The following is a 20838-nucleotide window of genomic DNA, read 5'->3' as shown; positions in this document are numbered from 1 at the left end:
GCCTTTGTTCAAAGACTACCCGAAGAATATCACTGAAATAACGCAGGTCATGGAGAGCCACCTAAGACCAAGCCAGGAATCACCGCAAAAATGAACCTCACAGGTATCCCTCATCTAGTTCATGGAGCATACCCTGACAGCAGCGGAATGCTGTCAAAGAAGGTCTGACCTAAAACATATCCAGTTGTTTCTTCTGTTCTATGTCTAGTTAGTGTTTAGAAATATATAGTCACAAAGCACCAACACATGTTGATGCCTCCTATTTTCACATATATATGCTTCATCCCTGGCAGTGTTCAAGGCCAGGTTGGATAGAGCCTTGGGTGACATGGTTTACTGTGAGGTGTCCCTGCCCATGGCAGGGGGGTTAGAACTAGATGATCTTAAGGTCCTTTCCAACCCAAACCATTCTATGATTCTATATCTAATTTCAACAAATACACATTCCTTTTATATCTGTAAATCCAGTTCAGACTGGTTATAAATAAGTTCATTGTAAACACCCTGACAACAGTGTAATTTTGCTTGTTTGCTTGGGGATTGAACTATTTTAACACTGTTTATAAACTGATACTGTTAAAATGGCAAAAGAATTACGAATAAAGTAAGTTCCACACACTTTATTTTTAATATTTAAAGTACTACAAGCAATAACTATATTCTGAGATGAATTCCACAGCACTATTAATGTAATTTTCTGAAGTCTGTATCCCAAGTAAGAGTTTGAAAACAATAGAAAAAAAAAAATCCCCACAGACACACAGTTAAACACACCTACCCTTCTCACTGTCACTGAAAAGCCTTTTCCACAGGCCATACAGTTCTGTACCTCATTGTCTTCTGCCCACTTCCTGTTGAGAGCTTGGGTGTGTTTGATCTATATAGAAGATATACAAAAAGGTTTGTTTTTTAAAATGCTTATCTAATTCCTACTAATTTCCTCCGTTTTCACTGCACACACTACCCAGTGTGGTATAAAAGCACCATTTCTGCCATGATATTGAGAGCTTATATTTGTTCAGAGAGAAAACCTTTCAAATTTCAGAACTATAAGCAGATTTAATAACCCACAGACAGCAATATGGCCCTCATATACAACAAGCATAACATCTTAATCACTCTGGAGAGTAACCCACCACCAGTCTGACACAAACTTGAAAATCTCGTAAGTTCCCACACAGAGAGTCAACAGGTTTAATTGCTTCAAATCAGATTATACCTGTAATGACTGGTTTTCTCGGCCAAGTTCCTGCATTGCAGCAGTAGTGTTGTCCAGCTTTTTCTTCATTTCCACAAGTTTGGCTTGAAGCTTTTCAATTTCTCCCTCACTTTTTATACACCTGAGGAAAAAACAGTAAGCAGTCAGCTCAAAGCATATACAGCAATACATACTGCCTCCTTTGGGCAGGTTGTCATGTCTAAGAAGCTTCTCTCATAACTCTCAGCCAAAAATATCCTTGCTGTGAAAAGTTCTTGGATGCTCTGACTGGAAAAATATTCTGTTGTAACAATCAGTTTAAGATTATCTGGCACTGCTCCCAAGGATCTGTGGCTTACTAATACCTGGAATTACTCCTAAACCCAGGGACATTATTGAAGGAAGTCCATCAACAGCAAGCCCCAATATGTACCCCTGTGCAACAGGACACTCTCGCAAACCAGCTGCAGCAGATTAGGTCAGACAACAGAGCAGAAAAGAATCCTTTTCCTTTTAGCAAGGCCACCTCCCATCAGCTGAAATTCTGTTAGCTGTTGAAAGCCAAATTTCAAAGGTTCGTTTCCTGCCAAGCTGTAAACAGCTACTGGATGAGTTCAGAACAGTATGGCAAGGGATTGCCAAAGAAAGAGGATCTCTCTTGCATTGATGCCATCCTCTCCCAAGGTCTACTCTCACAAAACAAGTCAGCAAGCTTGACAGTATTCAAAAATGTTTTCCATTCTGCCTTCACCAAACATGTCAGGAAATAGGGACAAATAAAGTTTCTTGTCTCACAGGTGTTTCTTTTACCTTTGTAATCACTGCTTTCAGGTAACTCCTGCTGCCTTGCCACCCTCCTGCTGCCTGAAGGAAAGGTATTCTGCTTACCTAACATTTAAATCTATCATAGTGACTATAGCAGAACTGGAGAAAAGAGGACTGTAGGTTTTCAGGCGGAAGAAAATGCCTTCTGTATGAACCTTAGCCTATCTAATCCAACGAGATATTTAATCTCCTAACATTGAGCAGTGGGCATACCTATAAGTGTCTAAACAAATTCTTGTTACTGGAGGCAGTAAGAAGTCTCTTCCAGGCTTCTGGATGACTAGTACACCTGCTCTGATTAAGTCAAGGCAGGGGAGCCTTGGAGTGATGGAGAAGTATAGCTAATTCAGATACGAGAAGCTCTCTCTGCAAGGCCTTGTAAGGCTCATACGGCAGATCAGATGAGAAGCCACAACCTACAGACTTCAAAGTTCAGAGGAGCCCAACGGATTTAGATGGCTTTTATGTATGGGTGTAGATCTTTGAGCACAAGCACAAAGTGTGACTTTGGTGATAAATAAGGTCATGATAGGCCTGCCTGATTTTCTACAAAATGGCCACCTTGTCGAAACCCACAAAGAGCACAGTTTATTCCCAACACCCCTCGCTGTATTTTGGCAGTGACAATAGAATGTTGCACTCTGGAAACTGCACCCACAGCCCAAACACTAGGAACAAAAGCAGATTAAAATAAAGCACGCATAGGGAATCCTGAATCAACTGAAACAAGTTTGTAGCGTGAGGCTTTCCATTTCCCAAACTACACTTCCACATGTGCCATGACCATAGCTTACCTCTCCAGCAACGCTCTTCTTTCATCCTGGTTATTCTGCACCGTTGCTTCCAAGACAGCAATATCCCCACGTAAATCATCTGTCTGTTTCTCCAGCTCGCTCACTCGCCTCTGACTGCTTTGCCACTCTTTCTTCATGGTAGCCAGGTTTTCATTTAGGGCTGTGACCTGCATGGTGAGCTTGGTCTCCTTTTCCTCATGTTTCCTGTTTTCTTCTTCTTTCTCTTTTTGCTCTGCATGCTAAGAAAACAATGGAACAATGAAAAACAACCTTCCAAGTATTCTTTCCCTATTCCCTACATTTAATTAAGGCAAGGAAACTTACTGTACTAGAATCACTACTTTTAATCAACAAACTCTATTAGACAAGGCTGTCATCCTATTGAATTCTCCCACATCCTTACATGCCTCAAAGATTTCTGACCTTGTCATTTAAAAATTAATATAATGTGAAACTAAAGTCAACTCTTTGCTTGTTCTCTGTCCCTGGAAGAACCCAAAGGCATGGGCACAAAACAACAGTCTTATACTCTCTAACATACTAACCAGTTTAGCTTCAATTTCCACACATTCTTTCTTCAGCTCCTCTTCTCTCTTTTTCAGCTGATCTTTGACAGCTTGATGGTTTTTTTTCTCCTGTTCCAGAGCTGAATTAGTATTATCTATTTTGCCCTGCAGCTCTAATTTCTGTTGAATCAATAGCTGGTTTGCATCCTTGAGATTTGCCACCTCCTGTTAGGATACAGAGTTCAAAGTTAAAGTAGCAACTCTGAAAGTGTAAATGATTTTAAATTCAAAACTACTGTAAATTCTTTCCAAGGAGAAGACAGTAATAATTTTAGTTTTATCACTGGAAGAAATTAGAATTTTATAGCACAAAATTTTATATAAAATTTTTAAAAAATTTTATAATTTTAAAGTATCAGTGATTTTCATTATCAAAGATTTTAAACTTTTACCTATATTATGAACAACATTCATTTAGAAAATAAGTTTACTGTATATTTCTACTAAAGCAGTTGAAGCTCTGCTGGATTATTTTATGCAATTCTTTGAAATGAGACATCCATAGTAATTCTCCAGAGTCTGTTTTAAAATTTACTTTCCATCATTCTCTAGTTGCAATAATGAGGTTAAAGGCATTGTATTGACAACTTAAAAACCTAACATTGATGGTAGCTACTTTCTATTAGTCTTAAATGTATCAATAAATACCCTCTGTTTTAATTAAGCAGGATGATACATTTGCTTTTAAATATTAATTTTAAGTGTACTTTTGTAATAAAATGTAACAAAATCCTGAAGCAGAATAGTCAATTTATAGGAATCGTTTACCTTAAAATTACACAGCCAAGCATGGCGGTACAAACAGACTCATAGGGGCTACCAGTTTTCCATAAATCAAAATTAAAACAAAACCAAAGACAGGGAGAGAACATATCCTGGGAACAAGAGGATGCCCTACAGATGCATACCTATTTACTCATTGGTAGATGTGAAACAGAATATAGGCCTTTAGGAGACTTTTTCTGGTTTAGTCTGATTGCTTGTATGTAGATCAAGAGATGAATATTAAGCTGCCATTGGTGTGCAAGCATTTTATATACATCTTTATAAATTTTCTTCTTTAGAATAAATATTTTAGGAGTGATGAGAATTATAGTAACCTTCCCCCAAAATCCAAGAATGTACTGGGCATAGATTGCTTGACATAAAGTACAGACTTCTATCTAAAAATAAGAGACCAGTTTCTAAACACTGGAGAACAAAATAACATCTGAAACTCATAAGATATCATGTTACTTTCTTTTTATTAGTGTATAGTGTATAGGGACTGTACCTACGTTTATATTTATAAAGCAACTTAAACCCCATGTACTTAACAGATGCAAATATAACTCTAATACTATAACATGGAAAACAAACACCAGTCTTTTAGGAGCGCTTGTTTCTGCAAGGACTAAAAACTTAAATACATAATATGCGGTGAGAAATGGTTTGTTTTACAGAAGACTGAACATTATTTAATTAAAGCCTCCAAACTTTTACCCTTCAGAGAGCTCATTTGATTGTTATGATTTTGGAAGACAGTCTTTTATGAGGCTCCTGACATTGTTTCTTCTCTGACTGTGACTTTTACAGACATTTTAAGAAACCACAGCACATCAAGGGAGTTTCAACTCTACCACGCATCCTTGATAAGTACCAGATGTGCCTAGAATATCTGGGAAACTTCACATTCGTGACACCTTTGGACATCTTTTCTGCACTTCAGAATAGTTGAGCAAGGCTATGCACAGTGAATCTACAGTGGTGCAGAAGAAAAGCCAGGATATACAACCCATCCTGAAGCTAAAACAAGTTGTGTGGTTCACCTGGCCAAGAACACTGGGCACGGGTGCTCCAGGATTATCACTAATCAAGTCATCATTGCTCGGGAACCACAACGAAATCTAGCCTTTGGTTCCTTTCCCTGTAATACTGATACTGACAGCAAACATCTTTGCAAAGCCATTACAAATAACAACTACTGAGTAGGCACATATTTCTTATAAGATAACCAATCAAATGAAGACTCAGTTTGTCTGAATATACCTTCTCAAATTCATGCTTGGAGGCTCTAAGCTCTTCACCCAGCTTGGCACTCTCTTTTTCAAGTCTACTCCTTATTTCTTGGAGCTCTGTTGTTTTACATTTCTCATTAGCCAAGTCTTTTTCTTTCAAAATCTTGAAGAGAAATAGAAAGTGTTAGAAAAGTTACTCCTTCCAAGTTCACAAAATAAATAAATGAACAAACAAAAAACATCCAGGGCCCAAACCTACTTGGAGGCTTTGTAATTAGAAGAAAACAACTGCCACATATCTCTATCCCTAGTTCATAGTGCAAACAATTAGCAGCATGTTTGCAGTTCTAAATTTAAAACCAATAAGATTTTTTCACCTGTCTAGCCACTTAGAACAAATTAACAGCCTATTTTGAACCAAATTCGCTTCAACTGCTGTTAAAAGTCTTTGCACCAAAGGTTCAGTAAAACTGTCACTGCCATGCATTACAACAGTGCTATGCCCCCCATATACCCTTTGTTTAGAGATCTAACAGAATTTAATAAACAGTGTCTGCGTGGGGTGTATGTGCCGGTGTGAAGATGTCAAAAGACATTTACCCTGTCATTCTGAAGATCCTGTAACATTTTCGTCTTCTCACCCAGCTGCTGCTCCTTCTTTGATGCATCCTGCTCCAGCGTAGACTTTGCTTTCTTCAGTTCCTGAATCTGCTGATTATTGCTAGCAATTCGGTTTCTGCTGGAAACCAATTCCTCTTGAGCTAGAGCAAGTTTTTCTTCTGTGGACTAATCACAAAGAGAGTTCCGCAAATTATCTATCAGCATAAGAGCTTCAGATACTATTAAGAGATTCAGATACTATTCAGTATATTTTAATATACTATTCAGATACTATATTACTTAGTGTGCAACATTTAGCTTCAAATGTTGACAGAAGCTTCTAGGTTACAAGGTTACCGTAAATAAACTACCCCAGTACCACTTCCACCAGCAATACCTTACTGTGCATATTCCAGCTTGCATCTTTCCACAGAGAAAAGGTGCAAACATACAGAAAGGCAGAGAATGAAAGGTAACTGATAAAAAGTAGACAATTTGAATTCACTTACACGAATTTATTTTGTTCTCTGGGCAAATCAACTGATCTATAACTCTGACAGTTGTTACTTAAGCAGCAGTGAAGCTATACTTTTGAAGATTTCAAAAGTCATTCAATGCTATTTTTTACCCATGACTTAGTGAAGCTAGTGCTAGGACAATTGTAATTTGTTTTTAAATGCTAAAATGAAATGCACAACCTAAAATGCTACTATCAGGGTAAAATATTTCAGTCTCAGTTGCATCAGCATTTTAAACACAAAATTTAAATTTCCATTCAAAATCCATTGCAGATTATATTTTCATTTGCCTCCAACTCTCCCCATTAGCTAGAAAAAAACCTTGGATTCATCTCTCTATAGAGATACAAAAACCCCAACAAACAACCTAAAACTTGCACCCAAGGCTCATTCTATTTGCTCACAACAAAGTCAAATTTGGGAGTTCTGCTTGAGTTAATATTCTGGAGGTTATACTTTTTTAAGCCTTAGGCTTAGGGAAGGACTAGCTCTGCTTAGAAGCATGTTCTTTCATAAGGAACCAATGAGAAAGAAAACTACCAAACGCATCCTCCACTCATCCAAAATATCGGTGTTTTATGGAAATCTTTGATGCTATGATCACACAGAATGTGAGGATATTTGTTATTAGTAATAAGTTTATTACCTCCAGTGCACCAATAAGAATTTAAATTCTTTCAAGATATACTAAATTCTTTTTTAAGCTCTTACTTAAATCCTAATCAAACCTCTTGTTGAAGGTTAGTGTTTTTAAAAGGAACAGTAAGAACAACTTTGGCTTCCCTTAATTATGCGTATACTTTAGCCTCTCCTGTGTTGATTTAAAATCAAATTGATTTCTGATGCCTCCTAATCCTCCCTTGAAATGTCTAAAGTATTTTGCCTGTAGAGTCGGATGTAGTTTGAAACATCAGTGATGGAACACTGCTGATTCAATGGCATTTTCAACAATCTCAGTGGCACTTAAAAAGCTTGCATTGGCTTTTAAAATGAATTTGCAGACAAATTACTTTATTTGCTTTCTGAGCTATTAGAGTTCACTACTTAACATTTAGCGAGGTGTTAACTCAGAATTTTTTTTAAGCAAAATAGGAAGCGCTTCTGCAATTTCCAGCTTTCAGCACAGGGTGGGTCTTTCAGAAAGCAGAATTAGCCCTCATCCCTCCACTGTGGGCAGTGGAGTACCATATTTTCCTAACAATGAGAAAGGATGGGAAGTGCAGCGTCAAGTGTAGCATGCAACATCTTCACAGGCAAACTCAACAGTATCTGCAGTTTTAGAAAGAAACATAATGAAGCCACAGCTTTCATTCAAATTTGTTTCCAGAAGCGAACGTGGTTACATCCAATTGGTTAGCACAGGATGATAAAATTTAATAAAGTGAATAGTGACACACAAATTAAAAGCCTCACATAGGGAATACTTCTCTCTCCCCTCCCCTCTCTCCCCCAAAGCATCTATGCTGTACAGGCTATCTTACTGCGCCTGTACCTACACTAAGACAATGTAAATCTTCTTATAAGGGGAACTAGTATTCAGCTTATTCTGCTCTGTATTACGCACAAACATTTCTGTAAGTCAGTAGTTTTTAATATGAGTCTTGAAACTTTGCATACAATTCAGCATGCTACAGCTTACATGTGTAAGTGCCTCAATTGTGCTGTGATTAATAACAATACTAAGTAACCATTCAATGCAATTTTAACAGTAAATCAACCTTCTATCTATCCATGCCTTTCTTTCCACTTTGCTCAAAAGTCCTTCACAGCATCCTTTGGAAATGAGCAGAAATCCTCCGGCACATGGTTAAACATTCCAGTTACTACCCTTGTTCCTGCCCCAGTCTTCACTATGGCAGCAATTCAGCCCAATTTTTTTTGACTGCTGAGGAGATTGCATCTTTAACATGAAACCACCTCTCAAAAAACCTGATGCCATTTACGTTATTTAATTACCATTCAGTTTTGCCATTGCTCCCAGAATATGACAGGTGTTCTACCAACAAGATATCCTTAATCATGAGACTGCTCTTCAGGATGACAGACAAAACTGAATTCAAGGAAAAGGTACAGAAGAGAAGATGGCAATCTATATTTATTTTTGCAAATCAAACCAGATGCTAGGATGACTGGTACAAAGTTTAAATAAATAAATAAAAAGATAAGAAGATACCAAAGCCTGATTCACAACAACTTGGTCTGTTGCAGTGTAAATTATAGTGCAAACAGCAGAACTAGTCCAGGCTGGGTGGTAGGTCCTAGATCCTTAGGCACCTAAGTGAGGTACACAAAAATGAGCATTTTAGTCCGTGTGCTTCCTGATCCCAGTCCACAAGGAGACACATGAAATTATTCACAGATGCTAACCTGATCTCTCTTCACCCCCTAAGAAGGGTTAGACTGACAATAGGCAACTTAAGCTTCTGACTTACAGGCCTGAGGTTTGGCAGTATGAATACTGTCCCAGAACATCCACTGAAGATACGCTGACAGAGATGCCAACATTGGAAGCAAAGAAACATTCTTTAGAGAACACAGAGGAAACCAGGACTGACTACAAAGAGCACAAATGCCAAGACTGAAAGATACTTGGCAGATCTCGGGAGAGAAGGATTCAACAAAGTATGTTTGCACGAACTCAAAATAAAAAAAATAGCAGTTCTGAATTTTTATTAACCCTTCTATATAAAAAATACCTTTTCCACAAAAAATAAGCTTAAGTGTGTGTGCATGCAAAAATACGTATATCTTATATATACACACATGTATATCTGTGTGTATGTCTGTATACACAAATCATCTGTGGTGCTATTCTTTTTTAATTGTATGTACCAAAACCTATAGCATTTACAAGCACTCAAATCCTACCCAATTTCTTTTTCCAGTCACAAAAATGCATGAGTGTAGTTACTGCTATAGGTGGTAATTCATACCAAAGTAAATTTGCAACAAATAGTATCCATAAAATTATAACTACATTCTCACTTCCGATTCTGTTACAACACTCACTTTTCCTCTGCAAGACTTACAGCTTCAAAGCTTGCATCTTACTCCAGCTCCACAGCAAGGATCTTCTGTTGCTGAACCAGAAACTAGGACCCAGCTGTGCTGGTGCACTCCAGGGAGCAGCTGCCCACTCTGCGTCTGTCTCTTATGCAACGCTGTACCTCCAACTGCAGAACTTCACTGAAACATTTGCTCGCTTCTCAATCACACCTCAGTCTCCCAGCCTGAGACGAGCCAGCGATTTCAGCAGTGATATTGCGAGCAGATGCCAGAAGATGGTGCTCTGTGTACGGCCCAACTCCTTCCATCCCCTGTCAGGATCTAGCCCTATCACCCTATTTGTGCCATTCGCTTCTTGTACGGCCTTTTATGATCTATTCCCACACCAAAACCTTGCCCTCACCAAAAACATGGTGCTACACCACGTGAGAATATTTAAAGTTTCCCTTGTAGTATTTTTAACTAGAGAAAACCTACCATTGCTACAATCTCATGGTACAGCCTAGTTGTGTCAGTCCTTGACATGTCTGGGCTTCAGACCCTGCTGCCTCAGCACAGCTATGCAGGAGGATCGTATTTCTACTAAAAATCACCGAATGGCTTGAGCTGGAAGAGACCTTAAAGCTCATCCAGTTCCAACCTCCCTGCCACAGGCAGGGACACCTTTCCCTAGGACCACGTTGCTCAAAACCCCATTCAAAAAAATCCTGCACTGAAGGACACCCAAGCTCACCTTACATACAAGGTTTAAAAACTTCTACTGCCTACTAATAAGATTCAGATCAATCTGAACCCCAGCCCACCCATCAGCTTTGGTTCCAAACTTTAATCAAAATCCGTAGTTCTGGCACAGATTATATACTTTTATTAAGTAATTCATTCAAGGCAAGACATTATCCAGACAAATGACTTTGAACTGGACTGTGAAACTCCACCATAAAGTTCTTCTGACTTGAGCGGCATTTTGATGTTCAAATCTCAAGACTAACGTTATCATGCTGAGGCTTTCCCAATGTGCTTTTTCCTTTGACGCCTCCTAGGAAAAGTTATTACTGTTCTTTAGGTTAAGATTGCAATGAGGCAGCACATCCACAATTAAAGGTCAGCTCCACACCTTTTCTCTCTTCTACATTTTACATTAAAAAGGGGTGGCAAGCAGACCTCACTAGTCATAATTAATATGTTTTTAAATTTCTATTTCTTTTTTTTAATCCAGCAAACAGCCTCCAAGTTGGTACACCACTTCACTATTGGGGACCTCAATCTTCCTCAGGCCCTTTAGGCTCAACAAACACTTACATAATAAATCAAGTTACCTGACTGCTCATCTTGAAAGTCTTGTTTTCCCATCGCCATCACCTTATTGTACCTTTCTGCAAGGACGTTCTAGCTTTCTTTTTTGCTACCATCCACATTCAAGTTTAAAAGCATGTGGGATGCCTACTGTCCTATTTTATACTTGCCAGAACTAGAGGTCATCGAGCTGGTTCAATAATACTTGTAACAAGGCTATTTTCTGCAACAAGTGATACCTATATGAAAACTATACCAAAAAGAAAGCCAGTTAAATGAGCACATCCAATGCTTTTACAGGTCATTGTATTACCAAATGTTGATCTAAGTGCCTTGCAGGAAATTAACATACAGAGATATGTATGCTATAGTAACTAACTATAAGAAAGAGCTTGTTTAAACCACTGTTGCTTGTTAATCATGCTGAAGTTCTTCACAATTTAACACAGCAATTCAACCAAGCTACACTGAAAGTAAAGCCTCTGTACCCTGCAAGGAAATGTGGCAGGTAATCTAATGTTACAGAGGAAGAGGAAGATTAATAAAACTCCAATCAGCTACATTTAAAGGAGTTGTTTCTCTTTTTCTTAAAACAACCCCAAACCTGGAGTTTGCCTAGGGCTCCACAGCTCACGTGGGCCTATCTATCTGAAATGGCCAGGAGATCTTTAACAGTTTCAGTGGTGGAGCTGAAAGGCCACTGGGACAGGTGAAAGGGAGTGATGAAATCTAATCCATCAATGACTTATACATAATGAAGCCATAAGAAGCTGACATCTAAAACAGATCAGACAATCCAATCTCCCGATGTGCCTAGTTCTCTCCATAAACTTCAGAAAAGCCTAGAACAACAGTGTCACACACAGACAAAGCTGCAGTGTGATTCATCTGAAATGAAAAGTGACGAAGCTACAGATCTTGCCAGTAGACAGTCAGTTTCTGCAGCACAGTATGTGCTGGGACTAACTGGAGCATCGGCTTAGCACTGACATGAAGAAGGGAGGCAGAAAAAAAGGACATACAAAGCCACCTTTGCTGACTGACTCAGCTGCCAGCAATACCTCTTTGAAGGCACTACATCCTAATATCGAATCAGATAAATTCAGTTTAGGAATATCAAAAACTTCAAAGACTAAGTTCAGACACTTGTATTCCACGCAGGTCCCTAAAACTACCATTTCTATTAGCTTGACATCTCTGAACATCGACAGTCGGCCAAGAAGGAAGGGGCAAGGGCATGGGAAAAGACTGACAACTAAAATTCTAGTTAAATCATCTAGAAGATAGCAGTTACTTACATGCTGGCAGACTTTGCCCTAATTACCTATGCTGTTTAAATTAGCTGAAAGCTGAAATATATAACAAGAAAGAGCAACTCGAAAAATTAACTCGTAAAAGAATACAAAAATAAATCATTTTTCAGTTCGCTGCTGCATAAATGCAAGGGTATTTCAGGTAAACTGGCAAATATCCTTGGAAGGGTTTGAACAGCACTAAATTCTACATATAGCATATGTATAAAATATGAAGAAGAAGCATTTTTCTGCCTCTACAGTTCTTGAACAGTTTCTTGGACTTCAAAATGGATATAAAAAGATCTACTAAAAGCCACGTATGACGTTAAAATGACCGTAAGTACCTTAAGGTCTTGCCTTATTGCCAGCAGCTCAGACTCTTTCCCATAAAGATCCAACTGCAGCTTCTCCATGTTTTCTTTATTTTTTTCATGGCTCTTCTGTAAGTCTGCTAGCTTGACTTTCTCTGCTTTAAGCTCCTGTGCTGACAAAATAGACTGCTGTTGTAGTTTATTCTCCAGTTCTGCCTGAAACATAAGCATAGGAAGTTTCAATTAGAGTTACAGTCAGTAAAGCTTAATCATTTTAATAAACTGCATTTCTACTGCAAGGCAAGATTTTTTTCCCACTTACGAAATAGCAGTTCAGTAATCAGGTATTTGTGATTTTATAGTAATATTTTGTAAGCAATCTAACAGCAAAATTTAATTCATGACAAAAAACTTAGTGAAACACATTAAGACCAAACATTAAGAATCTTAATGTTTTCAAGTGTTTCAAGTTTCTGGCTGTGATAGAGATAATATTCTTCACAGTATCTAGTATGTTTTGGATTTGTACTGAAAACAGTGTCAATAATACAGATATGCTTTAGCTATTGCTGAGCAGTGCTCACAGAGAGTCAAGGCCTTTTCTGCCTCTCACAGCACCCCACCAGTGAGTGGGCTGAGGATGCACAAGTTGTTGAGAGGGGACGCAGCTGACCCCAGCTGATCAAAGGGATATTCCAGGCCACATGGCATCATGCTCAGCAGATAAAGCTGGGGAAGAGGAAAGGGGTGATGTTCAAAGTTACAATGTTTGTCTTCCCATGTAACAATTATACGTGATGAAGCTCAGCTTTCCTGGAGGTGGCTGAACACCTGCCTTATGAGGGGAAGTGGTAAATTAATTCCTTGTCTTGTTTTGCTTGTGTATGTGGCTTCTACTTTACCTATTAAACTGTCTACACTCCAACTGATGACTTTTTGCATTTTTATCCCTTCCATTTCTCTCCCCCATCCCAACAGAGGGGAGTGAGCAAGCAGCTGTGTGGTGCTTAGTCGCTGGCTGGGGTTAAACCATGACACCAAGTCCTAAATCCTAAAGTTTTCATAGACTGACTAAATATGATCATGTAGCATAAGGCAACCAAAGCTGGAGCAATATTTAACAGTGGATGGCACAGAACGCAACATTTCCTAATGCTGTAAGACATTTGAACTCTTTCTATTATGGTTTATGAGTTTCATACTGTCACTCAGATAAATTCTTCTGGTATAATAAGAGAAGACTTGATTTAAAATTGTCACAGAAGTTCCAAAACACTGTAGAGTTTGTCTAAACCACTCTCACAAAATTCTACTGCTTTACAGAAAATGTCAACTTTGCTTCATAGCATACTCCTGAAGCAACACGAACACATTCAGTCTAGCCATTTTTATTACTTTATTGAAACTCAGTTCCTACCAAATTCATATATCAACACTGGTTTGTTTTATTTTATTATTGTTGTTAACGTTGTTTGTATCTCCAACAGCTCTGAAGACCTTGTTTCTACATCCTGACCTTATCTACTACAACAAACAGCTGTTTATCATACACTGAAATAAAAGCTGCAGCATTTATCTGAGAAATTTATATTCATTTTCTTACAGGAGCAAGAGAGGCCAGTCTTACCTTTTCTAAAAGGGCAGTTTTTAATTCAGCTTGCAGTGTCTCGCTATGTTTTTTCTTCTGCTCAAAAGATTCCTTTAACTCTCTCAGCCTTCCCTGGAGATGTTGCTCACTTTTTTCTTTCTCCTTCAGAAGACCCTGAATTTCCAGTATTTGCGTTCTTGCTGCATCAAGTTCTATCGACAACTGCTTAGAAATCTATATTCAGAAATATTAAATAACTGTATATAATTTTAATTTAAATCAGTATTTTTATGAAAGTATGAAAAAAAGTAGGACGTGGTAATACGAAGTAACCGTTTCACTAATGAAAAAACCTGATGGGTTGTAAAATCCTCACATCTAAGATTTGTGCAGCACAGAAAGGTAGGAGTAAAACCTGTATGTTCATCATATTATCATCTAGGAAATTTTAGAACCACCTTATTTCAGTGTCCCAATTAGGTTACAGTTTGAGAACTGCAACCTCTTTATCCCTCATCAGTCCCAGCATGTGATACTGAAAATTAATCTTTTAAATACTTATTATTACTGATTTCTGGATTTTCGAAACTACACAGGCAGCTTACCCCCTCCTTTTTTTCCAGTGAGTTTTTCAGTTCATTCCTCTCTTTAGCTACAGACTCTGTTTGGACCTGGAGCTGGTGTTTTAACTCTTGGCAAGATTTTTCCTAAGGAAGATAAGACAAGAAAATATTCATGTGAGCTTCTAAGATGAAGTACCAGATATTTCTGCAGGATCTACAAAGCCTTGAGAAATCATGCCTTCCCTTCCAGTGAAAGAGCTTTCCTTCTCAGCTGCAGACATATTTTCAGTTCAAAACTCTTTAAAACTTTCAGAGAGGTCACTCTAAGCTGAACACAGCTGATACCCTGTACTAACAAATGCAGCCACGTGCCGAAGAGTTTTTCCTATTACAGATAGTCTCCCTCTTTGAAGCTGCTGTTGGCAGCCCTTCTTCTTGTGGGAAGCAGTAGGCTCATCACTCTCCTCAGGATTCAGAATTTCTTGATGTTCTAAAACTCATGTTTGCGGGAGCTGTATTCAAATACAACTACATTTTAAGCCCAAATACCATACACTTAAGACAGTGGCAAGCCTCCAAATGACTACAGAATTAGAAGCAGAATCTGGACTCCTATCTTTTAAGTCTAAACTGGGGAGAAAATCCTTCAAGATTTTAGGACAAACAAATATTTAAACAGCAGTAACTAAGTAAAGCAAATAAAAAGGCTTATCTGAAAAAAGTGAAGACTAAAGGAAAAGGTTATTTTTAACTAGGAGCAAGATTGTTTTTAGATCAGAATAAAAGCAGCTCTGACCAAGTTCTGGGAAATGGTGACATGTAAGATGAGAAGGGAATGAGAAAGACACCTCTACCATGTCTGAGGCAGGGGTGTCAGAACAACTGCATAAGAAAATCTATAAAATATGTACTCATACAGTGCCCACTCATAGTACCAACAAAGCAAGAGAGAGAAGGAAAAAAGCATATTTTAAGGCTAGTGAGAGTTCACTTTCTTTACCATAGTAGGTTGCTCAGGTTATCAAGCACTTGTTATACCACCACTTGAGAGACCTTTATGAATCTTAGTTCTAGCACTCCGATAATACCTTAAGGCCTCTCCACAAACAACAGATGATGTTACTTTGCCTGCTGTACATAGCCTTCCAGCATGTCAAGTGCACAGGAAGGTTGTACATACAAAGACTCCAGAAATGAAGCTAATATGGCCTTAGCAAAATAAATTATTCTTCAATATGGTGACAGCTTAGCAAACAGTTTATAACTTTGTGTTGTTATAATAAAGTTGATGTACTTTACAAAAAGGGACATTTCCCATCAAATTGTTTCACTGCTTGTCTCCATTTAGTTTCTTCACCATACTAAAGGCATGCAGCAAGAAAAAGGGATCATGGTGCGTGATGTTGTCTACTGAGAACATCCAGACAAAAATTTAAGGTAGGACACATATATGAATTAATAAAAATCACGATTTGTTTTCCTTAAGGCAATTAATATCCCTGCATTGTAACTGTATGTACACTCTTTTCAGACAGAAAGCAAAATCATTTTACCAGACTATAAATTCACTAAACTTAGTGTATAATGAAAGAAACTACTAACCATTTCTGCCATGGCTGCTTTTGCTTTTTGTACTTCTTTTTCTAATTCTTCCTTTCTTTTTTTGAAGGACTCAGAACTTTTTGAGAGCTTATCTTTGGTAGCTGTAAGATCCTTTATTAGAGCATCCTTCTCTGATTTCACTTGTTGCAGCTCTGATGATGCTGCTTGCATTTTACAATCTAATTCTCTGAGTTGCTTACTACTATCTTGGTTTGATTTTTCAAGGTTTTGTTTGAGGCTGGCCTTCTCCTCCTCGCGCTTTGAAATTTGCTTTTTTGCTTGTTCAAGGGCTTCAGACTTTTTCTGCAAATCCAATTTAATATTAGACATCCTGCAAATACAAAGGCAAAAATAATATTTGTTTCTAAATTCTTCTTCACAGCTCCTTTGTACCATTAAATGTCTCTATTATTTAATATATTAACTGTAAAACTACTTCAAAGCATACCTCCTTCATCCAGAGCATAAGCATTTTGTCCCCCTGAGGAAGACATACCAGCAACTTTAAAAACTATTTTGAGGTAGACTTTTCCTCCTCAACTATAATGAGCAGAAACTACCCCCTTACCATTTATGCATAAACTGCAAATTAGTCTTTGCAAAAAGTTACAGGGCTATGGATACTTAACGATGGATCTCAGTGCTTAGATACCTAATGTTTAGATAGCTGACATTAAGCACAGTGAATGCTCTGAAGAAGTGAATTGACTCAAAGCAGTCAGTGATTCACATGAGACAACATGGCAGACGGAGTCTGCATGGCATAGAGTGAAAGAAAACAGGTGGGATAAAATTCAGTTCTTGTAGCAAATGGGACATATCACTTATCTATGACACTCAGAAATCACAGCAGAGAAAAACAAAATTCCAACACTAGTCCAAACTACTCTAGTTCTGTGCCTGACTTTGAAAAGCATAATAACACAGGAAATGCATACGCTTCTCTTGCTGCTTCAAGTTGTTTACTCAGTTCTGTTGTTCGGAGGTCTAATTCTGTGGATTGCTGTCGCTGCTGCTGTAACTCCTGAAGAGCTTGTTCTTTGCTTGCTTTAGCATCAAGAATGTCAGCTTCAAGTTTCTGACATATAAAAATAAAAAGTTATCAGAACACAACCAACAAAATCAAAATAGCAGTAAAAAAGCAGAAGTCATCTGGTCTGAGAGTAGCATTTATTGCAGATAGTCTTCACTGTAGAAAGCAGTCACAGTTCTTGCACATTGTCTACCTATTTCTTTAGTTTCTATTTGTCTTTCATTATTTAGTTCCTGCAAACCTCTTGCTCCTCCAGAACTGAACTATTTTGGTAAAACATTTAAAATCATCTTTAAATTAAAGGCCAAGCAGTCATTTTACTGAAAATAAGATAAAAAGCAGGTATCTTTAAAGAGCTTATCCAAAACACGTATATAAAGAAAGGCCTTACACAGTGCTCAACTTTGCGGCCATGTTCCCATCCACCACTGAGTAGTTTCAGCAGTTTCAAATGACTGCTCATTTACATATCCCGAGAACTCTGCTATTCTTTATAACAAAAACAAAGATACAAACTATATTGGTGATAAAATCCTATGCTCATCTGGAAGAGGTTTTTATTGGTTTGTTTGGGGTTCTGGTTTTGGTTCTAGTTGTTTGGGGGGTGTCGTGGTTTAAGCCCAGGCCGTAAATTAGAACCACGCCATCTACTTCCCCCCCTCCCCACCTTTCTTCCCTCCGCTCCTGGAGGGACGGGGAGGAGAATCAAAAGAATGCAACTCCCACAGGTTGAGATAAGAACGGTTTAATAACTAAGGTATAACACAAGTCACTACTGCTACCACTAATAGTAATAATGATAAAGGAAATAACAAGGGAAGAGAATATAACACCTCACCGACCGATACCTCGACCCCACCCTACAGTGTTCTAGCCCTTCCGGGTACTCTCAGTTCTACATCCCCGGGCATGACGTGCTGTGGTATGGAATACCTCTTTGGCTAGTTTGGGTCAGGTGTCCTGTCTCTGCTTCCTCCCGGCTTCTCCTCCTCCCTGGCAGAGCATGAGACTCACAAAGTCCTTGGTCAGACTAAACATTCTGACCAGCAACTGAAAACATCGGCTTTATCAGTATTATCCCCAGGCTGGAAGTCAAAAACACAGCGGTGCACCAGCTACTAAGAAGGAGAAAAAATGACTGCTGCTGCTGAACCCAGGACAGGGGCAGTGCAGGAGGGTGTTTTTGTTGGGTTGTTTGGGGTTTGTTTTTTTTTTTTTTTTTTTTGAAGGTGCTTCTTCATTTACTTGGAGTATAAAAGAACACAGGAGTCTTCAGTAAATGGGCACTGCTTAGATTCTTCAACACACTGGCAGTTTTACAGGCACTTCTGCTTTCACACAGTGGCCATAAAATAAAATGGCCAAGTTTTTCCAAGAAAATTCCTGAGGGCTCTTTGTTTTCTGTTTTTTTAAAATACCATGCATTCAAGTGGAATAATCCCGAAGAATGGTAATGATGCCAAGGTTTTACACAGTATTGCGTTCCTGTTGACAGCATCAACAACCCTGCACTGTTTCACACTTAAACTACCAGGAACCTCATAAAATCTTGTGCAAGCAAGCACTGTATTCCTCCCAAACATTTGTGTCTGTCGGTTACTTGTGAAATTTTTGTAAAAGGACAAGAAATAAAAACACAAATCAAAGGGAGTGGGAAAAAAAACCCAATGTGCAAAAGAAAAGAGCAATGAAAGCACAAAATAACTATGCTGGTAATGCATTGTATGACAGCTTTATTTTTAATAGCATTGGATTAAAATTTCCTATGAGGAAAACAATCTTCTTTATTTTCGATAGAGCACATAAGATTCGAAAAACTCTATGCTCAGTCTTGAGCATAGAGATTGCTAATCTCCCTCAAAACAAGACACACAATACTGCAAAAGCAATTTTGCATTGCTCCCAAAGCCCTGTACCATACGCTTTTATGTATTGTGAATTCTACCAAAATTTGTAACAAATATTGAACAAAGGTTAAAGCTCAAATTTAAAAGCTCTCAAGCATTAGGACTAATTCATATCCTTAACTGAACATACTAGTATCTCAAATCACCAAAAGGTTCTGCAAACCTCCTGCCAGAATTATTTAAAAGAAAAACTGATTCCAAAACTGGAATGCAAAATTCAAGATCAAGTTAGAAGAAAAACACCAATAAATAAATCTTGATTAAAAGCCTCTGGAGAAGCCCACTGAAATGCTTTGGAAATGAACAAACCAGAGAAGCAGTGTTAACTTGGGCTAACCAATGTAACACATATTCCCTACTACCACTTGCAAAGTGTTAAAACTGTGAACCTGAAGACCCTAATTTTGGGATATATTCATATTCCCTCTCATAAAACTTTCCAGGTAGCACAGAGGTTGGTAGAAGCACATGTACAGGAAAACGACAGTACAATATCCTAATCCTATCTTCTTCATGTGATAAACTAGCATAGAAGAAGAGGAGAATAGGATTAAATGGTGGATCAGGAAACACAAGTGAAAAAGAAAACCTGCAAAGTGGTATTGATATAATCCTTCCCCCCTAATTTGAGAACAGCTTTTATCACTACCAAACAGTGGAGAACATCAGTTTTTGTAAGCTCAGATACTGTGTTCAGTACAAACCTTAAGCTGTCCCTCTAGGTCTTCAGTTTTCTGTTCTAAATAAAGACTTTTCTCTTTGTACTCTTTGAGATTGGCTTCCAGCTGAGCACAGTACTCCTGCTTGTCATTCAGCTTAGCTGTAACTTGATCCAGCTGAATGCTGACCTTATTTAACTCCTGAGATAAAATAGAAGTATGACAGTTGTTAGTTTTTAAGTAACTTCAAAAATTACTAATGTCATATATGATTTAAATGATGTAATATGTTCCAATTAAAAAGGAAAATAATGTTTCTTTTTTTATTCTGAGGGGCGGGAAATTGAGAGGAGAAACACAATCACGTGCACAAATTCTCTCTGTTAAACTGACAAAGTTTCTTTTAAATCCTCAATATTCCCCTCAGACTTTACAGACTGTGGGTTAAATCTTAACAAAGGTGTTTGAAGTTATAAATGGAAGAGGAATTGTAGGTAATAAATGCACTGGATCCTGCAGTTAATGGACCAGTAACTAGAAAGTAATACTACGAAACCCTAGAGAAATTTTTTGCTGTCTTCATGAAATCGAGCACCACCGAAGCAGAAAGCCAATAATACCATGTGGAGTCAATACTCCAAATACCAGAGATGATTTCAAACCATTTGGTTCAACACAAACAACATGAGCACATTCACCTTGTAACCACTATAACAACAGCTACATCAAAGCTCGCTGCCTTCCAACCAAGCTGATTTATTTATTAATTAATTATTTAGCAGTTGGGGAAGAAAAAAAAAGTCTTCTCCTTACAGCAATTAATTACATTCCCACACTAAAAAAATGGTGCTATGTTAGCATCTGCTGGATGTTTCCATGAAGACCCCAGTGGCACTGATTCTAACAATGCAAATATTAGATTCAGCATCCGGTGGAATGCACCACTAGGATTAACACACATTAAACCATGCAATTTTAGCAACAGTCTTTGCACTGAATTACACCCAATAGAGCAGCTTTGATTCTGAACCATATTCCACAGCAAAGAGTGGATTATTTATACTACAAAATACAAGTAAATTC

The 20838-nt window shown here is 38.1% G+C and overlaps 1 protein-coding gene across 3 annotated transcripts in view; it reads right to left on the bottom strand.

The window, feature by feature from the left end:
- The window catches only part of EEA1 (early endosome antigen 1), a 76131-nt gene that overhangs the window by 7247 nt on the left and 48046 nt on the right, over positions 1-20838 (bottom strand). For all 3 annotated transcript variants that reach the window (XM_080639116.1, XM_080639117.1, XM_080639118.1), the window contains 12 exons: positions 19801-19956; positions 17095-17234; positions 16157-16487; positions 14597-14698; positions 14031-14225; positions 12437-12619; positions 5981-6166; positions 5412-5543; positions 3363-3548; positions 2818-3056; positions 1220-1340; positions 779-877 (listed from right to left, as the gene is read on the bottom strand). In XM_080639116.1, coding sequence (XP_080495242.1) covers positions 779-877; positions 1220-1340; positions 2818-3056; positions 3363-3548; positions 5412-5543; positions 5981-6166; positions 12437-12619; positions 14031-14225; positions 14597-14698; positions 16157-16487; positions 17095-17234; positions 19801-19956 — 2070 coding nt within the window. The remainder of the gene's footprint in view (positions 1-778; positions 878-1219; positions 1341-2817; positions 3057-3362; positions 3549-5411; positions 5544-5980; positions 6167-12436; positions 12620-14030; positions 14226-14596; positions 14699-16156; positions 16488-17094; positions 17235-19800; positions 19957-20838) is intronic.

The sequence above is a fragment of the Psittacula echo genome, assembly GCF_963264785.1.
Source record: "Psittacula echo genome assembly, chromosome: 1".
Taxonomy (NCBI): Eukaryota; Metazoa; Chordata; class Aves; order Psittaciformes; family Psittacidae; genus Psittacula; species Psittacula echo.
This window is presented reverse-complemented; position numbering and strand designations above follow the sequence as displayed.